Source organism: Bufo bufo, chromosome 9 (assembly GCF_905171765.1).
Source record: "Bufo bufo chromosome 9, aBufBuf1.1, whole genome shotgun sequence".
NCBI lineage: Eukaryota > Metazoa > Chordata > Amphibia > Anura > Bufonidae > Bufo > Bufo bufo.
In genome coordinates, this window is record NC_053397.1 from 226,416,564 (window position 1) to 226,442,543 (window position 25,980).

Genomic DNA, 25,980 nt, shown 5'->3' on the forward strand with positions numbered 1-25,980 from the left:
GCAGCGGATGATCCTGTGTGTGTGTGTATATATAGTGTGCAGCGGATGATCCTGTGTGTGTGTGTATATATAGTGTGCAGCGGATGATCCTGCGTGTGTGTGTATATAGTGTGCAGCGGATGATCCTGCGTGTGTGTGTATATATATATATATATAGTGTGCAGCGGATGATCCTGCGTGTGTGTATATATAGTGTGCAGCGGATGATCCTGCGCATGTGTGTGTATATATAGTGTGCAGCGGATGATCCTGCGTGTGTGTGTGTATATATAGTGTGCAGCGGATGATCCTGTGTGTGTGTGTATATATAGTGTGCAGCGGATGATCCTGTGTGTGTGTGTATATATAGTGTGCAGCGGATGATCCTGCGTGTGTGTGTGTATATATAGTGTGCAGCGGATGATCCTGCGTGTGTGTGTATATATAGTGTGCAGCGGATGATCCTGCGTGTGTGTGTATGTATATATAGTGTGCAGCGGATGATCCTGCGTGTGTGTATATATAGTGTGCAGCGGATGATCCTGCGCATGTGTGTGTATATATAGTGTGCAGCGGATGATCCTGCGTGTGTGTGTGTATATATAGTGTGCAGCGGATGATCCTGTGTGTGTGTGTATATATAGTGTGCAGCGGATGATCCTGTGTGTGTGTGTGTATATATAGTGTGCAGCGGATGATCCTGCGTGTGTGTGTATATATAGTGTGCAGCGGATGATCCTGCGTGTGTGTGTATGTATATATAGTGTGCAGCGGATGATCCTGCGTGTGTGTATATATAGTGTGCAGCGGATGATCCTGCGCATGTGTGTGTATATATAGTGTGCAGCGGATGATCCTGCGTGTGTGTGTGTATATATAGTGTGCAGCGGATGATCCTGTGTGTGTGTGTATATATAGTGTGCAGCGGATGATCCTGCGTGTGTGTGTGTATATATAGTGTGCAGCGGATGATCCTGTGTGTGTGTGTATATATAGTGTGCAGCGGATGATCCTGCGTGTGTGTGTATATATAGTGTGCAGCGGATGATCCTGCGTGTGTGTGTATGTATATATCATCTAATGCGTTCTGAAAGTCCTCACATTCTGCTCTATCGCTCCTTGTGCTGTCAGTTCCCCAGAATAAGAAAGTGAGAAATCTTTACTAATTTATTGAAAAACTAAAACTAAAACCTCACATTGACATAAGTCTTCAGCCCCTTTACTCAGGACATAAGTCTTCAGCCCCTTTACCCTTTATGTCCGGAGTAAAGGGGCTGAAGACTTATGTCCCGAGTAAAGGGGCTGAAGACTTATGTTCCGAGTAAAGGGGCTGGAGACTTATGTCCCGAGTAAAGGGGCTGAAGACTTATGTCCCGAGTAAAGGGGCTGAAGACTTATGTCCGGAGTAAAGGGGCTGGAGACTTATGTCCCGAGTAAAGGGGCTGAAGACTTATGTCCCGAGTAAAGGGGCTGAAGACTTATGTTCCGAGTAAAGGGGCTGAAGACTTATGTCCCGAGTAAAGGGGCTGAAGACTTATGTCGTTCAGAGCAGATTGATGGGAACACGATTATTTTTATTTTAGGATAAGGAGCAACATAACAAAATGTGACAAACGTGTGTGAAGACTTTCTGAATGTTCTATATGCAGTGTGTGGCGGATGATGGCGTGTGTATATATTGAAGTGCAAGCTCTTCAGCCTCTGATGTAATCAGACATAAAGATGGACTGTAGATTCCAGAAGTTTCCTTTCCGTTTTATAGACGGTTGTATCGCGGTGTTGGCGGGAGCCATGTTGCAGTCATTGCTGGGTGGACGCCTCAGTGTAGAATAAAGACGGTAATGAAGCTGATTCGTCCTCCCGCTGAGGGTACATTCACACGACCGTATAAATGGATCCGCATCCGTTCCGCAATTTTGCAGAACGGGTGCAGACCCATTCATTTCAATGGGGCCGCAAAAGATGTGGACAGCACACCGTGTGCTGTCCGCATCCGCTGTTCCGTTCCGCGGCCCCTCAAAAAATATGGAGCGTGTCCTATTCTTGTCCGCAATTTGCGAACCGCAAAACCCTTCCGGTCGTGTGAATGCACCGTAATGACGTGAAGATGGCGCCGCTGTGCGAATACTGAGTCATGTAGGGTCTCTGCTTTTATCTTCTCTGTTCCAGGAGGCCCATGGCCCCGGGGACGCAGATATTCTAAGGGGTATCTGGGACGCATAAACTTCAATTTCAAGTGAATTAGTTGCTGAAATAAAGAACAGATTGTAGATTAGGCCGGACAAAGTGTAAACACGTGTCCGAGGTGACAGCACTGAGACGTGTGCGGCGACAGGATCCTGTCACATCCGCCCACAGGCGACCACGCAAATCTGGAGGTGAACGAAGGGATTAGGACTGCACTGTGTCACTTTGTAAAAACTAATAAAGCTTTGTTTGAGTCTCCAAAAAGAAGTGAAAAGAAGTGCAGAAGAAAAGTGTAGGTGTTGCCCATAGCAACCAATCAGATCACTGCTCTCATTCTTCTATCAGAGGGGCTTCCAATAGCAACCAATGAGAATTTCTTCTCTAGTCTCATTGGCTGTTATGAGAGAATGTGAAAGCAGTGATGTGATTGGGTGCTGTGAGAGGAGATGATAGCAGTGATGTGATTGGGTGCTGTGAGAGGAGATGAAAGCAGTGATGTGATTGGTTGCTGTGAGAGGACATGAAAGCAGTGATGTGATTGGTTGCCGTGGGTGTGAGGTCGGCCATGCCTCGTGGCTCAGTCGCTGTTGGTTTCAGGCTCTGGTCTCTGCCAAGCGGCTGGGAGGAAGCTGTGATACACCCAAGACCTGTGCGGCCGAAGCCTGGCCGGCAGTGACCTATAATTATAGAGTATGGCGGCTGCGGCGGTGTATGAAATCTCACTGATACTGGAGACAGAAATACATCTAATATAAATGTAGTGTAATGTACGGTATAACTAGTATATAGAGGACTGTTTGTACCCCCGGTATACGGTATAACTGGTATATAAAGGACTGATAGTACAGTATAACTGGTATATAGAGGACTGATGGTACAGTATAACTGGTATATAGAGGACTGGTGGTACAGTATAACTGGTATATAGAGGACTGGTGGTACAGTATAACTAGTATATAGAGGACTGATGGTACGGTATAACTAGTATATAGAGGACTGATTGGTACGGTATAACTGGTATATAGAGGACTGTTTGTACCCCCGGTATACGGTATAACTGGTATATAAAGGACTGATAGTACAGTATAACTGGTATATAGAGGACTGATGGTACAGTATAACTGGTATATAGAGGACTGGTGGTACAGTATAACTGGTATATAGATGACTGATGGTACAGTATAACTGGTAAATAGATGACTGGTGGTACAGTATAACTGGTATATAGATGACTGATGGTACAGTATAACTGGTATATAGAGGACTGATTGGTACAGTATAACTGGTATATAGAGGACTGATTGGTACAGTATAACTGGTATATAGAGGACTGATAGTACCTCCGGTATATGGTATAACTAGTATATAGAGGACTGATAGTACCCCCGGTATATGGTATAACTAGTATATAGAGGACTGATGGTACCCCCGGTATATGGTATAACTAGTATATAGAGGACTGATAGTACCTCCGGTATATGGTATAACTAGTATATAGAGGACTGATAGTACCCCCGGTATATGGTATAACTAGTATATAGAGGACTGATGGTACCCCCGGTATATGCTATAACTAGTATATAGAGGACTGATGGTACCCCCGGTATATGCTATAACTAGTATATAGAGGACTGATGGTACCCCCGGTATATGGTATAACTAGTATATAGAGGACTGATAGTACCCCCGGTATATGCTATAACTAGTATATAGAGGACTGATAGTACCCCCGGTATATGCTATAACTAGTATATAGAGGACTGATGGTACCCCCGGTATATGCTATAACTAGTATATAGAGGACTGATGGTACGGTATAACTAGTATATAGAGGACTGATTGGTACGGTATAACTGGTATATAGAGGACTGTTTGTACCCCCGGTATACGGTATAACTGGTATATAAAGGACTGATAGTACAGTATAACTGGTATATAGAGGACTGATGGTACAGTATAACTGGTATATAGAGGACTGATGGTACAGTATAACTGGTAAATAGATGACTGGTGGTACAGTATAACTGGTATATAGAGGACTGATTGGTACAGTATAACTGGTATATAGAGGACTGATTGGTACAGTATAACTGGTATATAGAGGACTGATAGTACCTCCGGTATATGGTATAACTAGTATATAGAGGACTGATAGTACCCCCGGTATATGGTATAACTAGTATATAGAGGACTGATGGTACCCCCGGTATATGCTATAACTAGTATATAGAGGACTGATGGTACCCCCGGTATATGCTATAACTAGTATATAGAGGACTGATGGTACCCCCGGTATATGGTATAACTAGTATATAGAGGACTGATAGTACCCCCGGTATATGCTATAACTAGTATATAGAGGACTGATAGTACCCCCGGTATATGCTATAACTAGTATATAGAGGACTGATGGTACCCCCGGTATATGCTATAACTAGTATATAGAGGACTGATAGTACCCCTGGTATATGCTATAACTAGTATATAGAGGACTGATGGTACCGCCGGTATACGGTATAACTAGTACCTATATATAGAACCAGTTTCTCCCCCATGTTTACTGTAAGCCTCAGCATTCACCCGGCGGTCACTTCTTCTTTCTCCCGGACGTTACAGGAGTTTCAGCAGAAACTTGGGACAAATGAGTGCGGGGTCTTGCAGGGGGTCTTTTCCCCCCTCTCCCCCTCCATTCCTTGTATCTACAGGAGGACAAAAGGCCCAGTCGGAGGATAAAGAGCCTGTGCGGCTTCGGGAGGACGGTGCATGTGGTCTTGGTATTTATGGGTTGCAGCGCTTGGCTCCATCCTCAGTGCTACGGCAGCATTTATATTGGGTGTGGGAAGAGAAGAACGCGTTCGAGCGGCGGTTACAGCGCGGCCCTGAGATTCTTTGCTGCCAGCACGCCTTGACGTCCCAAAACTTCTCCAAACTTTTCCAGTTTCTTCATTTGTCTCCTGAAATGCCTAGAATCGGCGACGGTCTGACATTAGGGGCCTCAGTACATGCGGGAAGAAGTAGGCAAGCGTCTGGCGTGGACGATGATTCTTTGCGCCACTCTTTACGGGTTCGCTGCACTGAATTATCGCTACGTTCATAGTCCGATGTGGCCGTAACGAGCTCCGGTGCACCTCGTGTCTAGGAGGACATTGTAAACGTAGGGGCATTTCAGTTTCATAAATTTGGCGCAGTGGGCGTAGCTTCACATAAAATAAGTCAGAAGTGCTTGCAAGAAAAATCACAATCTTCGAGCACACAATAATGGCGGCCGGTATCCTAGCCTGTATCATAGCAACCGTTCACACATAAACAGCTCCCCTCATGTCCCTGGTTGTGTCTGGTATTGCAGCTCATCCCTGTTCACTTGAATACTGCAATACCAGACATGGCCTGTGCGCAACAATGGCGCTGTCTCTAGGAAGGAACATAATCTCATGTTCTCGTCACAAAGATTGACTGCTCCATTTTATTGAAGGCGTTTGGGAAAACCATTTCGTACGTCTCCTTCTCGTTTCTTTTTATGGTGAGCAGGATTATGTCGATTGGACGGCAGCGCCATAATGGAAGCGGCAGAGTTTTGGGTCATTGTGTCGCCTGGAGCAGGTAGAATACCCTCGGTGAGACGCATCCTCTTAAGCAACATGGTGCCTTTCACGCGCTCCTTAATCCACATAATCCACCCAAAAACACTTAGACCTTGCTTGTCCCTGCAACACTTATGCAGATAACCTTGTGGGGGGCTGCTGGTGGCGTCAGGGGGATAAAGGGAGCCCCCGGGGAAGGGGAGAGTCTTGTAACTGTTATACACAGTATCCATATGTAACATTGTAGCACAGGGTCACCTCGCCCCCATTTCTCGCCCCATTCCATTCTCACGAAGGGTGGGGTGCAGTGAGATCCAGAAAGCGGTCTTTAACGAAGAGACGGACGAGTTTGGCGAGGTTTACCATGTGATGGGCTGGGGTGGAATCGGTCGGGACCACGGTTGCTTGCTCACTCCCAGTTGCGATGGCTCCCCGCGCTGGGGCGCTGCCATTATTTTTTTATTTTACTTGTGCGGCCCGTGCCAAGGTGGTGTGTGCGCTGGCAGCGTGTCTGAGCGCCGCGGAAAGACTCCGTGTGTGTGGTTGTTGAGCGCTTGTTATCACATCTGTAACCGAGAGGAAAGTTAACCATAGGGTGGGAATATTTCCTGTTTAAACATGACTGGGTGCAGGAGACGATGGAAAAAGAAGCATTAACCCTTTACCGGCCTCCAGCCCGGGAATGCCGCTGTTTGTTTTGCAAGTCAACCGCGACTGACAGATTTAACGCAGCTACGAGATTCAGACTAAGCAGAAAAATATCGTGAATACTTGGTCGTGTTCGAAAAAGAACATATTTGTTATATTTTTTTCTCGGCTCGGGGGCCCCGCAGACAGAGGAGTTAATGAAGCAGCAAATTCCGAGTGTGAAAAAAACACAGAATTACCAAAAAGTGGCAGAATGTGCGCACATAAGACGCTCGCCTGCCCGTTTCAAGACGCGCTGCATGAATTGACGTGTAGCCAGGAGCTCTGCTAACACAATATACAGCGCACGCGTGCGGCTCCGATTCCTGTGTCAGGAAATTTTGGCCATTCCAGAGTGGCAGTCAACCAGGGCGAGGCAAATGTCTCGCTGCAGAACCGCTTCCCTGAAGGGTTAAGGGGCCACAGGAGCCTCATGTCAGGCCTCGGCGGCCGAATAACACCAGGGGATTGTGGGTAATAAATGCAGCTTTATTTCAGTATAGTGGCGTATTGTGTGTGGCCCTTTTATTAGGGGCACCGGGTTAACCCCATCCTCCTGCAGCTTCTCCAACCACATTAAGGGTACATTCACACGACCGTATTTTTGGCTCCGCATCCGTTCCGCAATTTTGCGGAACAGGTGCGGACCCATTCATTTCAATGGGGCGGCAAAAGATGCGGACAGCACACAATGTGCTGTCCGCATCCATAAATCCGTTCTGCGGCCGAGCAAAAAAGATAGAGCTAAAGAGCAACACCTTATGGGACCAGATGATTCGTGCACCAGCAGAGGGCCCCAGTACAACCACTGGGATGCTTTAGATACTGCTGGGATGAGCTGGTGGGCCCCTGCAGACCCTTAGCACCAGGGTGGATTGGCCGTAGACCTTACAGGGAATCTCCTCTCTGCCACAACCCACATGTCCTCCAGAGCCCCCTGCTCCATATATCAACCGGAGAGAACTGGAGGAGGGGGACGAGAATGGCATCTATTGATGGCCACCCCAGAGGGGCAGGTTTTGGGGCTATGCTTCTAGTGCGCTATGGTATTTGTGTTGCCCTGCCTTCTGTCAATTTGCACCTGCCTACAACATGGGGCCACTTTTAGGATTTTTTTCCGGGGCCACTTATAGTTCCCAGTCCAGCCCCTGCTTAGCACCACTTGTTGTCTGGACTTTTATTCCTAGAGGTCCCTTCTATCCGTCTTCCTCGGGTCCTGACCTTTCCCTAGCCTCAGATTTGGACAATTAAGGCTCTTTCCATTTGTCCTGCTGGCCGACCAGTAGGGAAGAGTTTTCGTTTGCGTGGGAGCGCGCGTCTGCAGCGAGCAATGTGTCTGCATCACATGGTGACCAGATGAGAGGTGAACCTCCACTATGGGTGGTCCAGATGGATGAAGGAAGACAGGACAGGAGACAACATAAAACATGGGCCCCCTGTAATTTCAAGGCTTCCTCCTAATAAACGGTATTTATGGCCGCTGTCCGCCCAGTGCCGCCACAGGTGATTGTATGAGAGGAGCTATAGGGGACAAGGTTGCCTCTCGTCCTCGGGGCCCCCCATGCACGCTTCTCCCTGTTTGAAGTTCGTCTCCTCGGTCCCATCGCCGCCTCTTTTCATGTCTGTTCCCTGGTTAATTAGGGAGTGGAAATTCCTCGGCCTCGCTGAATGGGCTTTGAAGCCCGGATGGACCAGCGCTCCTTCAAATTAACACTAATGACAAGAAACTTTCTTTCTTGCTCGCAGAGTTCGCAAGCGGCGCGGTGAATACCCCGGCTGTACAGTTCCCACAGACTGAGAGCTCGTTATGGCATGGCCCGTTAACCCATGCCGCGCCAGCACCTCACATGAGGGGTTTGGGCTTTTTATGTGGTGTATCTGAGGCTATGCGCGCGCGGAATGTTGTGCCTTGTATAACGTGCTAGGTATTAACACGCTTCCTTCCTCTGCTCCTGCAGCCGGCAGCCGCGTGAGCCAGGAGCTCAGCTACACGAAAGAGAAGATGGGCGAGGAGTCCATCTACACCTCACAAATGCTCATCCAGACCCCGAAGGAGGAAGGCGAAAATATCCTGACCCAACAGGCTCTCCTCCTGCACCTCAGCGCTGCGCTGGCCGCCAGCAAAGTGCAGGTCTCAATGTATGGAAAGTAAGTGCAGCCGCCATGATGTGCTATTGTCTGGTGCTGCAGAACCTCTTGGCGCAGTATCTGTGGGAAGGCTTTGTCACGCATCCCGTGCCCTAGGCCCCGCATCGTCTCTGACCGTTTTCTTCTCTTTGCAGGTCGTGGGATCTAAACAAGATTTGCTACAAGTCCGGCGTCCCAATCATCGAGAATGGGATGATTGAGCGGGTGAGTGTGAGCAGAACTGCGGGGTCGTCACAGTGTACAGATGAGTGAATATTATATAAGGGGCTGATCTTTGTCTTCCCTGTCTCGCAGATGATTGAGAAGCTTTTCCCTTGTGTCATCATCACTCCCTTGGACTGTTTTTGGGAAGGGTCTCAGCTGCAGGGAGGCTCCGCCTATTTACCGTAAGTAAATTCATGATGGCGGATATGATCCGTAAGCACCCGCCTCTAATAATCTCTGCATAGTTATCACCTATGGGCATTTGTGGGGTGAAATGTTAGGGGGGTCTTGGAGTGAGATCCGTTTTTGTGCCCAGTTGGTGGGCGATTATATTAAGTGGATGGTGGTCTTCTGAGCCGCCTTTTAAACAAACATGACAGGCGGATAATGGAGCGCTATCATGGAGGCGCAGGAGAGGGTCATCCTTCCAGAATCCGGCCTGAGATTTACACATTGTGGCAACCTTGACTGAGCCGGTGTCGCCCCCGCAGGACTCCACGTCCCCCCGGCTCGCCCCCCTCCATCTCACTCTGGCAATTATGTGTCTATTAAGGCTGAGGGAGCGGGGAGAGCGGCCGAGGGTCTGGTGGGTGGGGGGGTGCGAGTGGGAAGGGTGGGGGGCAGAAGATGGAAGCGGGGACAATGGCGACTATTCTTTGTGTTTACAAGTGTGTTTATCTATATGGGGCCCAAGCGGAGCGGCTGCTTTGTCAGCAAATGGTAACAGGAGCATTCTCATGCTAATGGCGCTGCAAATGGCTTCAGTCGCCAAACAAATTGAAATGCTGCCATTATCCAGACCGCTGGTGGAATAAAAGAGCGTAAAAGAGAGGGGCGACTGAGTGAGGGAGACAGAGCGAGAGAGGGACGGGGAAAGAGACAGCCAGAGAGAAGGGGGAGTGAGGGAGAGAGAGAGGGACGGGGAAAGAGACAGCCAGAGAGGTACAGAGAGAAGGGGGAGTGAGGGAGACAGAGCGAGAGCGGGCCGAAGAGAGAGAGAGGGACGGGGAAAGAGACAGCCAGAGAGGTACAGAGAGAAGGGGGAGTGAGGGAGACAGAGCGAGAGCAGGACGAAGAGAGAGAGAGGGACAGGGAAAGAGACAGCCAGAGAGAAGGGGGAGTGAGGGAGACAGAGCGGGCCGAAGGGAGAGAGAGGGACGGGGAAAGAGACAGCCAGAGAGGTACAGAGAGAAGGGGGAGTGAGGGAGACAGAGCGAGAGCAGGACGAAGAGAGAGAGAGGGACAGGGAAAGAGACAGCCAGAGAGAAGGGGGAGTGAGGGAGACAGAGCGGGCCGAAGGGAGAGAGAGGGACGGGGAAAGAGACAGCCAGAGAGGTACAGAGAGAAGGGGGAGTGAGGGAGACAGAGCGAGAGCGGGCCGAAGAGAGAGTGAGGGACAGGGAAAGAGACAGCCAGAGAGAAGGGGGAGTGAGGGAGACAGAGCGGGCCGAAGGGAGAGAGAGGGAGAGAGGGACAGGGAAAGAGACAGCCAGAGAGGTACAGAGAGAAGGGGGAGTGAGGGAGAGAGAGCGGGCTGAAGAGAGAGAGAGGGACGGGGAAAGAGACAGCCAGAGAGGTACAGAGAGAAGGGGGAGTGAGGGAGACAGAGCGAGAGCAGGACGAAGAGAGAGAGTGGGACGGGGAAAGAGACAGCCAGAGAGGTACAGAGAGAAGGGGGAGTGAGGGAGACAGAGCGGGCCGAAGAGGGAGAGAGGGACGGGGAAAGAGACAGCCAGAGAGAAGGGGGAGTGAGGGAGAGAGAGCGGGCCGAAGAGAGAGAGAGGGACGGGGAAAGAGACAGCCAGAGAGAAGAGGGAGTGAGGGAGGCAGAGCGAGAGCAGGACGAAGAGAGAGAGAGGGACGGGGAAAGAGACAGCCAGAGAGGTACAGAGAGAAGGGGGAGTGAGGGAGACAGAGCAAGAGCAGGACGAAGAGAGAGAGTGAGACTGGGAGAGAGGGATGGGGAAAGAGACAGCCAGCAAGGCACAAGGAGAGTGAGGGAGAGGGTGAGAGGAGAACAAAGAGAGAGAGCGAGACTGGGGGAAAGAGACATCAAACAGAGAGGGGCGAGTGAGAGGGAGACAGAGAAATAGAGAGCAGACAAGACACAGAGAGAGAGGTGACAGAGTGAGAAAGACAGCAAGATGAAGAGAGGTATGGGAACAAGAGAGAGGCGCTAGATGGATATAGAGAGACTGAGAGAGAGCAAGAGAGAGTGAAATATGGAGAGAGGAGTGAACTCAGACAGAGTGAGAGGGGTGACAGAGCGCCCCCTTAGATCTCATGTGACAGAGCGCCCCCTTATATCTCATGTGACAGAGCGCCCCCTTATCTCATGTGACAGAGCGCCCCCTTATATCTCATGTGACCGAGCGCCCCCTTATCTCATGTGACAGAGCGCCCCCTTATCTCATGTGACAGAGCGCCCCCTTATATCTCATGTGACAGAGCGCCCCCTTATATCTCATGTGACAGAGCGCCCCCTTATATCTCATGTGACAAAGCGCCCCCTTATATCTCATGTGACAGAGCGCCCCCTTATATCTCATGTGACAAAGCGCCCCCTTATATCTCATGTGACAGAGCGCCCCCTTATATCTCATGTGACAGAGCGCCCCCTTATATCTCATGTGACAGAGCGCCCCCTTAGATCTCATGTGACAGAGCGCCCCCTTAGATCTCATGTGACAGAGCGCCCCCTTATATCTCATGTGACCGAGCGCCCCCTTATCTCATGTGACAGAGCGCCCCCTTATATCTCATGTGACAGAGCGCCCCCTTATATCTCATGTGACAAAGCGCCCCCTTATATCTCATGTGACAGAGCGCCCCCTTAGATCTCATGTGACAGAGCGCCCCCTTATATCTCATGTGACAGAGCGCCCCCTTATATCTCATGTGACAGAGCGCCCCCTTAGATCTCATGTGACAGAGCGCCCCCTTAGATCTCATGTGACAGAGCTCCCCCTTAGATCTCATGTGACAGAGCGCCCCCTTAGATCTCATGTGACAGAGCGCCCCCTTAGATCTCATGTGACAGAGCGCCCCCTTAGATCTCATGTGACAGAGCGCCCCCTTAGATCTCATGTGACAGAGCGCCCCCTTAGATCTCATGTGACAGAGCGCCCCCTTAGATCTCATGTGACAGAGCGCCCCCTTAGATCTCATGTGACAGAGCGCCCCCTTAGATCTCATGTGACAGAGCGCCCCCTTAGATCTCATGTGACAGAGCGCCCCCTTAGATCTCATGTGACAGAGCGCCCCCTTAGATCTCATGTGACAGAGCGCCCCCTTAGATCTCATGTGACAGAGCGCCCCCTTAGATCTCATGTGACAGAGCGCCCCCTTAGATCTCATGTGACAGAGCGCCCCCTTAGATCTCATGTGACAGAGCGCCCCCTTAGATCTCATGTGACAGAGCGCCCCCTTAGATCTCATGTGACAGAGCGCCCCCTTAGATCTCATGTGACAGAGCGCCCCCTTAGATCTCATGTGACAGAGCGCCCCCTTAGATCTCATGTGACAGAGCGCCCCCTTAGATCTCATGTGACAGAGCGCCCCCTTAGATCTCATGTGACAGAGCGCCCCCTTATATCTCATGTGACAGAGCGCCCCCTTAGATCTCATGTGACAGAGCGCCCCCTTAGATCTCATGTGACAGAGCGCCCCCTTATATCTCATGTGACAGAGCGCCCCCTTATATCACATGTGACAGAGCGCCCCCTTAGATCTCATGTGACAGAGCGCCCCCTTAGATCTCATGTGACAGAGCGCCCCCTTATATCACATGTGACAGAGCGCCCCCTTAGATCTCATGTGACAGAGCGCCCCCTTAGATCTCATGTGACAGAGCAGCGTCCGGATTACACCAGATATTCGTCGGTGCGCTCCGCTTCTCTCGGCGGTTTCGGCCCGCGCCTCTTCCGCTTCAGTTCAGCTTCGGGGTCCCTCTTTTCTATACGGCGCAGAGAGGCTGCAGAACAAAGGAGCAGTAATGTGCGCGCAAAACAAAAGCCCTGAGTCGGCTTCAGTGAAGCAAAAAAAGGCCGGATAAAGGGACTTCACTGTGGAAGCAACTGCCAGCCGCTTGGTATGTGGGAATCTGGGAGAATCCGCCTCGTTCTGGGCAGATTTAATGAATTATTGCACTGCCCCTCCCTCGCCCTCCGCAGCGATTCTCTGTGTCTTGTGTCCCCTTCTCCGCTAATGTCCCCGCGCTGGAGGCGGAGGACTTTGTATCCTTCTTCTCGTGCTGCGATACAATCTTGCGCTCTGGTTCCTCGCGGCCTGATGATTGGAGGGCCCGGGTCTTTCTTCTCCTGGCCCTGGAGTATTGGACCACGGAGCGGCAGTAAAATAGAGCTGCCCCCCTCCACCTACCTCTCCGCCTCCTCCCCCTCTCCCTTCTCTCCCCCCTCATTCACCTCCCTTTATCTGGGGGCTTGAGAAAACACAGAACTTGTTACGTGGGGTCATCACATCCTTTGGAGGGGTAAAATGGTGAATTTCCCAGCATCCAAAGAGGGGATGCGAGGACTCCTAGCCTGTATAAGCCAGTTGTTTGGGGGGCCCACAGATCCAAGTAGGTGCCCCCTTTTCATGTGGGAATTTTCTTTGCTTGATGTTAACCCATCAGTTGCCGGATTTCAAGCCTCGGAGAGGGTGCAGCAGCCATAGCGGTCAGGTTCTCCCGCCAATGCATTCCTCCTCCATAATCCAAGACGATCCATACCAAGGCGTCTCTTCCACTTTCAAGAATTAATTTTCCCATCTTTACGGTGTTTTCTTGGCAGCCATGAGCAGTATCCAGGCGAGACGTGATCCATAGTGCGACCCATCGGCAGCGTCAAACCTATTATTCATTCACCAAAACATCATCCAATTGGACAACTACAACCTCCTAATGTAGATTGCACTTTAACTGTAAGATCTCTGTTTGCTGTTAGGAGATGGAAGCGTTCTTGTTTCCATTCACCGGCGGTAATCGAGCACCTCCGCCACTCGCATCTCGCGGTGTAATAAGACTGGTGGGAGACGGACAGGATGACACAGGAAAATACCATCGTTTTCATGACCGGTTTAATCTCCAAGCCCTTGGATATTGTCTTATCCGCTCCTCGTATTCTGGGCTCTCCTCCTGCCCTCGTAGATTCGCCCCTTCCCAGCATTCCTTGCAGGGGCTCCCGGTCTATCAAGATGTTACCACGTTTCTGATAATTGCCCTGACTTGCGCTATGCGCTGATGACATGGGAGCGCGCAGCTTTGTTCCCCTGTGTAACAGGATAATACATGCTCTTTTTCCCCCCTTAGCATCTGGCACGCCTCGTTGGGTAAGGGGGGATGCAGCTCAGATCTTAGAAGCAGAAGGGGAGAAGGCGGCCGTCAGACCATTCAAATGACAAAGAGAGATTTAATATCAATTATTTTCACCTTAGTTTCCCTCAAGCCCTTAAGAAGGAATGTGAATGGTCCGCAAGGCCGAGAGCGGCTGCGCTCTAATATAGACCTCATACAGGAGGGCCCCGGCAGCAGGGTCTAGGGCGGTGTTCTCCCACGGACGCACAATGTCAAGGCATGATGGGAGCTGTAGTGCCACAGGTTGGGGGAAATATATCTTTGGCATCTCATCTTTATCATGTGCACCATGACTGTCAGTTTGCTGGGCCCCATTGCACAATACAATAAAGCCTCCCCTGATTGTGCAGCGCTGCAGCATATGTGGTTTCATTATCAGTGGTAGGAATTCTCCATTTTTCTATATGTAATAATCTGTTTCATGCCCTTTTTGTTTCAGGGGAAGGAGAGACATTCAGTGGACAAACTTGGACCCTCTCCAACTGATGGAGGAGCTCAGCCAATTCACCAGCCTGGATGGCTTCAAAGAGATGCTGGACAAGGCCGAGGTGGGACAGGCATATATGGAGCGGCCCTGCCTCGACCCCACAGACTCCGAGTGTCCAGACAGTTCCCCCAACAAGGAGTCACAGGAGGTGAGTACCATGCAGTGGTGGCTGTCCTCCATAGCTACCATGCAGTGATGGCTGTCCTCCATAGCTACCATGCAGTGATGGCTGTCCTCCATAGCTACCATGCAGTGATGGCTGTCCTCCATAGCTACCATGCAGTGATGGCTGTCCTCCATAGCTACCATGCAGTGATGGCTGTCCTCCATAGCTACCATGCAGTGATGGCTCTCCTCCATAGCTACCATGCAGTGATGGCTGTCCTCCATAGCTACCATGCAGTGATGGCTGTCCTCCATGACCCTCCATAGCTACCATGCAGTGATGGCTGTCCTCCATAGCTACCATGCAGTGATGGCTGTCCTCCATAGCTACCATGCAGTGATGGCTCTCCTCCATAGCTACCATGCAGTGATGGCTCTCCTCCATAGCTACCATGCAGTGATGGCTGTCCCTCCATATCTACCATGCAGTGATGGCTGTCCTCCATAGCTACCATGCAGTGATGGCTGTCCCTCCATAGCTACCATGCAGTGATGGCTGTCCTCCATAGCTACCATGCAGTGATGGCTGTCCTCCATAGCTACCATGCAGTGATGGCTGTCCTCCATAGCTACCATGCAGTGATGGATGTCCTCCATAGCTACCATGCAGTGATGGCTGTCCCTCCATAGCTACCATGCAGTGATGGCTGTCCCTCCATAGCTACCATGCAGTGATGGCTCTCCTCCATGTCCCTCCATAGCCACCATGCAGTGATGGCTGTCCTCCATAGCTACCATGCAGTGATGGCTGTCCCTCCATAGCTACCATGCAGTGATGGCTGTCCTCCATAGCTACCATGCAGTGATGGCTGTCCTCCATAGCTACCATGCAGTGATGGCTGTCCTCCATAGCTACCATGCAGTGATGGCTGTCCTCCATAGCTACCATGCAGTGATGGATGTCCTCCATAGCTACCATGCAGTGATGGCTGTCCTCCATAGCTACCATGCAGTGATGGATGTCCTCCATAGCTACCATGCAGTGATGGCTGTCCCTCCATAGCTACCATGCAGTGATGGCTGTCCCTCCATAGCTACCATGCAGTGATGGCTCTCCTCCATAGCTACCATGCAGTGATGGCTCTCCTCCATAGCTACCATGCAGTGATGGCTCTCCCTCCATAGCTACCATGCAGTGATGGCTGTCCTCCATAGCTACCATGCAGTGATGGCTGTCCCTCCATAGCTACCATGCAGTGATGGGTGTCCTCCATAGCTACCATGCAGTGATGGCTGTCCTCCATAGCTACCATGCAGTGATGGCTGTCCCTCCATAGCTACCATGCAGTGATGGCTGTCCTCCATAGCTACCATGCAGTGATGGCTGTCCCTCCATAGCTACCATGCAGTGATGGCTGTCCCTCCATAGCTACCATGCAGTGATGGCTGTCCCTCCATAGCTACCATGCAGTGATGGCTGTCCTCCATAGCTACCATGCAGTGATGGCTGTCCCTCCATAGCTACCATGCAGTGATGGCTGTCCCTCCATAGCTACCATGCAGTGATGGCTGTCCCTCCATAGCTACCATGCAGTGATGGCTGTCCTCCATAGCTACCATGCAGTGATGGCTGTCCTCCATAGCTACCATGCAGTGATGGCTGTCCCTCCATAGCTACCATGCAGTGATGGCTGTCCCTCCATAGCTACCATGCAGTGATGGCTGTCCCTCCATAGCTACCATGCAGTGATGGCTGTCCTCCATGTCCCTCCATAGCCAGCAGCGCAGCTCCGCATGATCTCCTGTGTCTCCCCTTGCTTCTCCACTGTGCTATGTAAGTATATAACACATATACTCCATCGCAGATCCCAGACATTGTGGCTACACTTCAGAATGGCTGCCACGGCTTTTCCAAGAAGTTTATGTTCTGGCAGAAGGAGCTGATTTTGGGCGGGATGTTGAAAGGAAGCCTCGGAGAACTGAAGAGGTGAGGAGCTTCTCCTGTGTCCTGGGCCTGTCTATGTCCGCAGCTCGGCCGCCCTCGGCGCTGACATTGCTTCTCCTTCTCCTAGTGCTGAAGCTCTGCAGACCATGTACCTCCTGATGAGTCCGGGGCAGCTGTACGAACACTTCAAAGACGACTATGAAATCCATGACATCAACTGGAATGAGGAGAAGGCAGCTGCCATCTTGGAGTCATGGCAGCGAAAGTTTGTGGAGGTTTGTGACTTCTACCTAATGAACTTGTGATCATGGATGGGATACAGCAGGTCATATTCACTGAGGGGTCAACGAATGGGGGTGGGTTGACCGAGAGGAGCTGCCAGGTGACCTCAGCCAACCTATAACCCCCTCCCCCAGCATCTGCAGTCATCAGTCTTTTCTTTAGAGGGGGGGGATTTGTTTGGTGGGAAGGATAAGATAACAAGGAGGGAAGACATTCCAGTCATCTGTAGTATGCCCCCTATAGACTGGCACTCGGGTCCTGCCATCTGATGGGTGGACGGTTATTGATAACCATATGTTGTCTGTTCACAGCAAGCACAGCAGTCGGTCCCGCAGAACGCATCGCAGGACATCCACGCCTTCTCCACCACCACCCTGAATGATATCATGAAGTCTTTCTCCGATGTCAGTGCCATCCGCGTGGCCGGCGGATACCTGCTAATGGTACGGATTGATGCTCACATGCAAAGCCATTGATATTTGTCCATAGGGAACCTGGTGCAGTAAATCTTCTCCCCCACAGCTGGCCTATGCCTGTGTCACCATGCTGCGCTGGGATTGTTCCAAGTCTCAAGGAGCTGTGGGCCTGGCTGGAGTCCTTCTTGTGGCCCTCTCTGTGGCATCAGGGCTGGGACTTTGCTCCCTTCTTGGCATCTCCTTCAATGCTGCAACAACCCAGGTAACGGCTCAAGACTAAACCACTTCTTCTGAAGGCCTGAGCCCATGCCTGGCCCACTGAGCTCACAATCTTACACAACTTGTCTCTTCTTCTGAAGGTCCTGCCATTTCTGGCACTGGGTATAGGTGTGGACGACATGTTCCTGCTGGCACACGCCTTCACAGAGACCGGCCTGAGTACCCCTTTAAAGGTGAGTTGCCACTTTTACCTTGATGAAGTAGCCTCCACTGTATAGACCCCCCATGACACTTCCTCATATGGACCTTTTCTTTTTCATTGTGGCAGGAAAGGACGGGCGAATGCCTGAGACGCACGGGTACGAGTGTGGCGCTGACTTCTATCAATAATATGATTGCTTTTTTCATGGCGGCTTTGGTTCCGATCCCAGCTCTGCGGGCGTTCTCGCTGCAGGTAATCCTACCCACCGTACACAGTAACACATGGCGGCTCCTTTATGTCCAGGAGAGGGTCTGTCCGTCTCTGCACCCTGGAGGGTAGTGAAAGGAGACACCGCATCAGAGGTCTCTAATGGGAATTGTCCGGGCTGCTCAGGTGAAAGGTGACATCAGTACAAAGGCCTCGGCTACATTAAGATGTCACTTCCCTGGGGGCTATCGGGGGAGAGGCTGGATCATCCGCTCAGCTTTCTGGGTGGTCTGTGAGATAAGGGTGGACTGGAGACCACAGGATGTTTCCATCTAATTATATACAACCTCAAGTATGGAATGTGAACTGAAGAGACCTTACATAAGTGATGAGACGCTCTCCTCCGAGGAGTCTGCCCCTCACTGACAATAACTCCCATTTTCTTCATTTCAGGCTGCTATTGTGGTCGTATTCAATTTTGCGATGGTTTTGCTAATATTTCCCGCCATTTTGAGCTTGGATCTACAGCGTAGAGAGGATCAGAGGCTGGATATTCTCTGCTGCTTCTACAGGTAATTAATATGGAAGCTCCCTGATGTTACGGATCTGGCGTTCTACAGAACCGAATTACAGACACCACACACGTAATCCAAAACCATCTTTATTGTGTCTGATATAAAGACGTGCATCACACAAATGATAAAAGAGTCAATGCAAAAAGGTGCTGAAAGCGTGATCTGGCGATTCAGCTCATGGTGATGCGGGTGAATCTAACCCCTGCTTCTTGTTTGCAGCCCCTGCTCCTCCAGAGTGATCCAGATTCAACCTCAAGAAATGCCCGATGCCAATGACAATCACACCTACCATCCCTCATCTTATGGGAACCCCACCATCACTACCAGCACCCACATCACCACCACCGTCCAGGCCTTCACCCAGTGTGATTCATCTGGGCACCACGTGGTCACCATCTTACCACCAACCTCCCAAATCTCCACCTCGCCCTCTGTCATTGTCCCCACTGTGGACCCCTTGGGGTCTCAGGTCTTCAGCCCCTCCAGCTCCACCCGGGATTTGTTGTCTCAGGTGAATGAAACCAAAGGCAGGCGTGAGTGCGTCCCTCTTCCCTTCCTGAAGTGGAGCCTGGCGGACTTTGCCCGTGAGAAGTACGCCCCTTTACTGCTGAAGCCGGAGATGAAGGTGAGTTCCGTGGCTGAGAGATAATTCAGGGTCGGGATCGGATCTTCTTGTACTGAGACCTGCAGCTTTCCTTTCTCAGGGGATCGTGGTCGCTCTCTTCATGGCTCTTTTAGGCCTCGGCTTGTATGGAACCACCATGGTTCATGACGGACTCTACCTGACGGACATCGTTCCTCGAGAGACCAAGGAGTACAACTTCATCTCCGCTCAGTTCAAATATTTCTCCTTCTACAACATGTTCATCGTTACAAAGGGAGGCTTCGACTACCCCAAGGCTCAGAGCTCTTTGTGCCAGCTCCACGAGTCCTTCGGCTCAGTCAAGTTCGTTGTCCGAGAGAAGGGAAGAGACTTGCCCAAAATGTGGCTGCATTATTTCCAGGACTGGCTGAGAGGTGAGGACCGAATCGATGTACTAGTACCTTGTGCGTTAGAAATGCGAGACCATGAGACCTCCCAGGAGGGTGCATGGTATTCCGACCATGCCACCTGGAGATGTCCTGTGATCAGGGTCATCACTTTGTATTCAGGGGGTCTTTTTATTAGCTACATTGTAAATACAGAAGATTTATAACCAAATACATTTTCAGGCCTCCAGGATTCTTTTGACAAGGACTGGCATTCTGGTCGCATCACGCAGGATAATTACAGGAACGGTACAGAGGACGGCATCCTGGCTTATAAGCTCCTCATCCAGACGGGGAGCAAGAAGGATCCCTTTAATGTCGACCAGGTAGATCCTTATCCTGATGAGGGCTGAGAATGTCCGAGACTTGTGAGTTCATGTCATCATAACCCTTTGTATGTTCTTCTTCCGCACAGCTGATTAGTCGCCGACTAGTGGATGAGAATGGCCTGATTGCTCAGGATGTGTTTTATATCTACCTGACCGTGTGGGTGAGCAACGATCCCCTGGGCTATGCTGCCTCACAGGCCAATTTCTACCCTCAGCCTCCGGAATGGATCCACGATCGATATGACACCACTGGGGAGAATCTGAGAAGTGAGTTTATATTCTGGTCTATGCACTAGGAACCGGCAGCATCGCTGAGGCGAGAGGCATGCGGCGCCTCTTTCCTCAGTGTCTCTGCTCTGTGAGATAGATTAACATATGCTTGTCCCTCTTTCCTCCCAGTCCCAGCTGCAGAACCCATAGAATTTGCCCAGTTTCCCTTCTACCTGAACGGTCTGCGCCAGACATCGGATTTTATTGAAGCCATTGAGAGCGTGCGCTCAGTCTGCAAGGAGTTTGCTGAGCAGGGGGTGTACAGCTACCCCAGTGGCTACCCCTTCCTCTTCTGGGAGCAGTACATTGGCCTGCGTCACTGGTTCCTCCTGGCCATCAGCATCGTTCTGGCCTGTACATTTCTGGTGTGCGCCCTTCTCCTGCTCAATCCGTGGACAGCTGGAATCATTGTAAGAGCCCCTAAAATGCTAACGATCAGTCAGAAGGAGGCGCGAGGCTCCAGCACCTCGGTACTAACCTGCTCCTGTTTGTGCGCTAGGTTTTCATCTTGGCCATGATGACGGTGGAGCTGTTTGGCATTATGGGGTTGATCGGTATCAAGCTGAGCGCCATCCCTGTGGTGATCCTCATCGCCTCTGTTGGGATTGGAGTAGAGTTCACTGTTCATGTGGCTTTGGTAAGTCCATCGTTTAACCATTTGCGGTACCTTGTAACCTTGTTTTAACAAGTATTTCCAGGAATTAATTCTGTTTTTATGTTCCTGCAGGGATTTCTCACGGCCATTGGTGACCGGAACCAGCGCTCTGTAATTGCCCTAGAACACATGTTTGCCCCCGTTCTGGATGGAGCCATATCCACTCTTCTTGGGGTGCTGATGCTGGCGGGATCCGAGTTTGACTTTATTCTAAGGTACAGCTTGTGTGTTCTGTGTCCTGTGGGGTCATTAGTGTCCTTTAGGCCTCAGTCACACACTGCGTCTGGTATAACATCTTAACCTCATTCAAAGGAGTGAGACTGAGCTGCAATACTAGACACGGCCTATAGACCAAGGTGGCGCTGTCCCTGGAAAAAAAAAAAACTTTTTTATTTAATTTTACACAAAAAAAAAAACTTTTAAAGTTTCTTAGAGTGAATTCTCATGGGCTGGATTTGTTGCTGAACTTTCTGCAGCTGTCCTATCCATCATAATGGGTCTTGACGATTTCGTCCTGAGAATGCAGTCTTGTCCATCTCTATTTACTAAAAGAGGAGGAAAGCCTCCGTGTGCGACCCTGGAGACCTCGGGGTGTCTGCATTTTTGCAGCTCATTCATGTATTGAATGTTCAGCAGTCATGAAGTGGTTAAATTAAATATTTGAACTACGCGGTTTGACGTAGTTTGGATTTTGGGGGGGGGGGGGCTGAGCTGGCGCAAGATTACAGCCTGTGTGCCTCAAAGACGCTGGGTCTGAATCTCATCCAAAAGCCTGGGCCGACCTGGGAGGTCTTGTTTAGAAGAGCAGGGAGGAGGGAGACGGAGCAAGTCCTGACGGATCAGGAAATAGCAGAGCGATCCCTCATGTAAACAGACGGCCTGCGCACAGTGTGGGATAAACAGCTGAAGCCGTTCACAGATCTGCCCCCCCCCCCCCCCTCCTAAACTACTGCACCCAACATAAACATCACATCCACTTCTAAGAACTCTGCTGATTCACATCTTGGAACAGAGGCCCCTTAACCCTTCCTCCACCACATGCCTAGAAGGGGGTCATGCGGTGCTGGCGACACGCTCCACCATGAGGACCTCCAGGGTTTTATTTAAGCCTCCATTGAGGGCCGGACAGTCCTTGTTCTTGGCATGGGGACAGGTGACCCAGTTCTGCTCACGTCAAGCCTCCAGTTTTATTCTGTGCCAAGGACGCTCGTCTTTGCATGGATCCTGCGCTCTCACACTGTGTGTGACACTCGCCCTTCCCCCTCCCTGTGGGTTAGAATGGATAGGGGGGAGGGAGAGTGCAGGAAGCAGGGGCACCCCCACTGACAGGAGAGGAATCCCTAGGATTGAGTAGCCAGTACAACATGCTGGGAGTTGTAGTTCCTAATTCCTGCGGATCCTCCTGATCGTCTCCTCTCTTCTCTGCAGGTATTTTTTCGCTGTGCTCACTATTCTCACCATCCTGGGGCTGCTGAACGGGCTGGTCCTGCTCCCTGTGCTGCTGTCGCTTATCGGACCCCCGGCTGAAGTGAGTCATGTGATCAGGTTGACACAAATGTGACATTTTTACACGTATCGGAATGTCAAGCTTATGCCGCTTGTATTTCTCTTATAGGTGACTCCTGCGGACAATAGTAACCGCCTCCCGACACCCACCCCAGAGCCGCCACATCTCAACCACCACACCTTCTACATGCAGCACAAAGCTGGAGAGCGAGGGGGCTTCAGTGACCCCGAGGACTCCTCGGAATATTACTCTGAGACCACCGCCACCTCAGGGGTGGAGGAGGATGATCCCCATCTCTATGAGCGAAGCCCATATATCATCCCCCCAAAGCCATCCCACATCCTGCTGGAAGCCAGCAAGAGCCCCTCTTACCCCAAAATCATGGTGAGTTATCTAGAGACTGAGGCGGTCATTTACTAAGTCGTCCAATACACTTTTTGGTGTAAAAAATGTGCAATACCCCAAATTGTGTTTGTTTGTTTTTTTTTTAAACCCGTGCAACATAATGATGTTTTTGCACCGTCCTCATCACGTGAGAGAATTTCAGGACCGACAGATCTACCACCTTTTAGATTTGCAGTCCGGGGCTTGTAATAGTTCTCACTCCAGGTGCACGGACTAGCAGAGATGTGCCTAATTTATGGCGCCTCATCATTAGAAGAATCCTCCAGCAATGCAGAGAGGAAACGTAAAATGCCGCTCTTTGTAAATCACGACTTTCATAAAATACACAGTGATGCATCCCCGGCTGCAGTAGAACGGCGCCACCTAGTGGCCAGGCTCTGGTGAACTACCTACTACTGATTACCATTTCCTGCTATGACTCTTTATGATTTTGTCGCGGGTGGTAAATGGGGTCGGAGGAGTAAATCCCTGTTGTTTTTCTGTTACAGCTGGTAAAGCCTTGCAAGGGGAGCCAAGGAGACAATGCAGACAAGACTCCTCCAGCACAGAATATAAAGGACTCTCAGGAGCCTAAAGACTGGAGAAAGTGTCACCAGGGGTCTGCATGGACTAAACAGCCCCCCAATTCCAGGCCTCGGTACAGTAGTAGGCCTCAGGGCCACAGAACTACACCACCAGCCTACTGTACAAAGGTGACAGGCCCCAGCGGCTCCATCACCACCGTGACTGCTACGGCTTCCGTGACAGTCGCAGTGCATCCAAGCTTGCCCGGAGCAGTGAGGGCTTACAGCCACGAGGGTTATGAGGACAGTGATACGGACTGTGCGGAACACAGGCCCAAATGGGCCAGGGGCAAAAACCGCCACCTGGAGGTGTTTGAGCTGGAGGATGTGGAGCAGAACCGAAGCGCAGAGCACTCCTCTGCTGTACGCTAGGTCAGTATATGGAGGCAGGAGAAGCGCTGCCATCAAGTGGTGCTCAAGGGTACTGCAGTCATCTCTGTGCATATTACCGCTAGAGCTTCGCAGTTTTAACACTTTCCTTTTATTCTTTTACAGTGGTGTCCGATCTGAGACGCTGAACTTGTACAGGAGCCCCGACCCCCGCAGAGAAGAACAAGAGATACTAATGATCTAATAAGATTAAATCCATAAGTAGAGACTGCGAGCGCGCCGTATATTATACGTGGAAATGTCTATTTAATAAGCTGACAATGTACTGTAGAGGCCAGGGAGGAGCAAGACCCCAAACCTCCCCCGCCTCCCCCCTAGTCGCCCCTCTGTCTCCTGCAAATCAGACTCGCCAGTTTTGCTGCTATCTGTTAACTCCTTTTTTGCTGGAGGCATTTTTTTTTTTTGTGCAGTTTTCCTTCACTTCGGGAGAAAGACAACAACAAAAAATAATGAGGCACTTTCCTTCCCCGAAAAAAAAGTTCTGATTCCTCTGCTCTCAATGTTCCAATGTTCACGCGGAGCGGTCGTTATAGATGACCTCATTTACAGATACTTAGGGGGTCTTCTGTCATAGACCGGCATTTTACCCCAATCTTCAATAGCCCCTGCGCTGCCGGAGAACTTTAAATTTTGGTAAATGACCCCCATTGTATCTTCTGGCATCTATGCAACTCCTCCCGCGCTGATACATTGTATCACTGCAATTGGTCAATGTCTCAAAGGTGAATGAAAATATATTTAGGAGCTTTAACGCGGCCAATGTGACCTCTGTTAATTACTGAGGGGCCAGAAAGAGGTAGGAGGTACAAAATGCCTCAATTATGTCGCAAGCTCCAAAAGGCCTTATTTTTATTCCCCAGGCCCTCAAAATGGGCGCAGAGAGTCCGGCACGGTGACCATGACCCCCTACCTCCAGCAGTATCCACTGTAGTTCCCCCCAGAACGTGTAGCACTGCAGATTCTCAATTACTACATGACTAATTAACCTCTGTATTAACGCCTTCACTGCCAGAATGTTGTCCAGCACTGAAGTGGTTAAGCCCCACTTTGTATCTGCTGTGAATGAATGGCTCTATATAAAGATATAGGATTCTATATAAGTGGCCTGTCCTGTATAGGACATCGTTATATTGGTCCCGCTTCAGGGACTGCGAGTGATTAGTATTCTGGTGTTAATTAATATAATAATTATTATTATTATTATTAGCGTGGTGTATATAAGATGTGAATCGGCAGCTTCTCTAACAAATATATATATATATAAATATTAACCCTCGTGTCACTACCGGAAGCTGCAGGGCGACGCAGCACCAACAGCGCGTCTCCCTGCGGATTCCTGCAGCAGTGACGGGAAGGGTCGGTCTAAGTGTTTGTGTCTGTTCTGTGGACTGAAGCTCGGTACAAGGTGTCGCTGCGCCAAATCTAAATTATTTATATTAAATGGAAACAAAGGTTTATTTTTGTAGATTGTACAGAAGTCGTAGTCGCCGACCGAAGTCTATTTTTAAAGAGTAAAATATATATTATCTATGATTATAATCACCGGCTCCGAGTCTTTCTTCTCAGTGTTTGTTCTATCGTCTGTAATGTGTGAAATTATCCATAAGGAGCAGTATTATAGCAGTTATATTCTTGTACATAGGAGGCAGTATTATAGCAGTTATATTCTTGTACATAGGAGGCAGTATTATAGTAGTTATATTCTTGTACACAGGAGCAGTATTATAGTAGTTATATTCTTGTACATAGGAGCAGTATTATAGTAGTTATATTCTTGTACATAGGAGGCAGTATTATAGTAGTTATATTCTTGTACATAGGAGCAGTATTATAGTAGTTATATTCTTGTACATAGGAGCAGTATTATAGTAGTTATATTCTTGTACATAGGAGCAGTATTATAGTAGTTATATTCTTGTACATAGGAGCAGTATTATAGTAGTTATATTCCTGTACATAGGAGCAGTATTATAGTAGTTATATTCCTGTACATAGGAGCAGTATTATAGCAGTTATATCCTTGTACATAGGAGCAGTATTATAGTAGTTATATTCCTGTACATAGGAGCAGTATTATAGTAGTTATATTCTTGTACATAGGAGGCAGTATTATAGCAGTTATATTCCTGTACATAGGAGCAGTATTATAGCAGTTATATTCCTGTACATAGGAGCAGTATTATAGCAGTTATATCCTTGTACATAGGAGCAGTATTATAGTAGTTATATTCTTGTACATAGGAGGCAGTATT

The 25,980-nt window shown here is 49.9% G+C and overlaps 1 protein-coding gene across 2 annotated transcripts in view; it reads left to right on the plus strand.

Moving 5' to 3' along the window:
• PTCH2 (patched 2) overlaps positions 1 to 25,212 on the plus strand; it is a 38,520-nt gene extending 13,308 nt beyond the window's left edge. For both annotated transcript variants that reach the window (XM_040408166.1, XM_040408165.1), the window contains 22 exons: positions 8,393 to 8,582; positions 8,717 to 8,786; positions 8,877 to 8,968; positions 14,582 to 14,777; positions 16,600 to 16,721; positions 16,807 to 16,954; positions 17,273 to 17,404; positions 17,484 to 17,639; positions 17,737 to 17,829; positions 17,925 to 18,050; positions 18,459 to 18,577; positions 18,800 to 19,205; positions 19,285 to 19,597; positions 19,793 to 19,935; positions 20,025 to 20,205; positions 20,338 to 20,618; positions 20,708 to 20,845; positions 20,936 to 21,078; positions 22,292 to 22,391; positions 22,479 to 22,754; positions 23,264 to 23,710; positions 23,834 to 25,212. In XM_040408166.1, coding sequence (XP_040264100.1) covers positions 8,437 to 8,582; positions 8,717 to 8,786; positions 8,877 to 8,968; positions 14,582 to 14,777; positions 16,600 to 16,721; positions 16,807 to 16,954; positions 17,273 to 17,404; positions 17,484 to 17,639; positions 17,737 to 17,829; positions 17,925 to 18,050; positions 18,459 to 18,577; positions 18,800 to 19,205; positions 19,285 to 19,597; positions 19,793 to 19,935; positions 20,025 to 20,205; positions 20,338 to 20,618; positions 20,708 to 20,845; positions 20,936 to 21,078; positions 22,292 to 22,391; positions 22,479 to 22,754; positions 23,264 to 23,710 — 3,828 coding nt within the window. In that variant the 5' untranslated portion in view covers positions 8,393 to 8,436 and the 3' untranslated portion in view covers positions 23,834 to 25,212. The remainder of the gene's footprint in view (positions 1 to 8,392; positions 8,583 to 8,716; positions 8,787 to 8,876; positions 8,969 to 14,581; positions 14,778 to 16,599; positions 16,722 to 16,806; positions 16,955 to 17,272; positions 17,405 to 17,483; positions 17,640 to 17,736; positions 17,830 to 17,924; positions 18,051 to 18,458; positions 18,578 to 18,799; positions 19,206 to 19,284; positions 19,598 to 19,792; positions 19,936 to 20,024; positions 20,206 to 20,337; positions 20,619 to 20,707; positions 20,846 to 20,935; positions 21,079 to 22,291; positions 22,392 to 22,478; positions 22,755 to 23,263; positions 23,711 to 23,833) is intronic.
• The last annotated feature ends 768 nt before the right edge of the window (positions 25,213 to 25,980 follow it).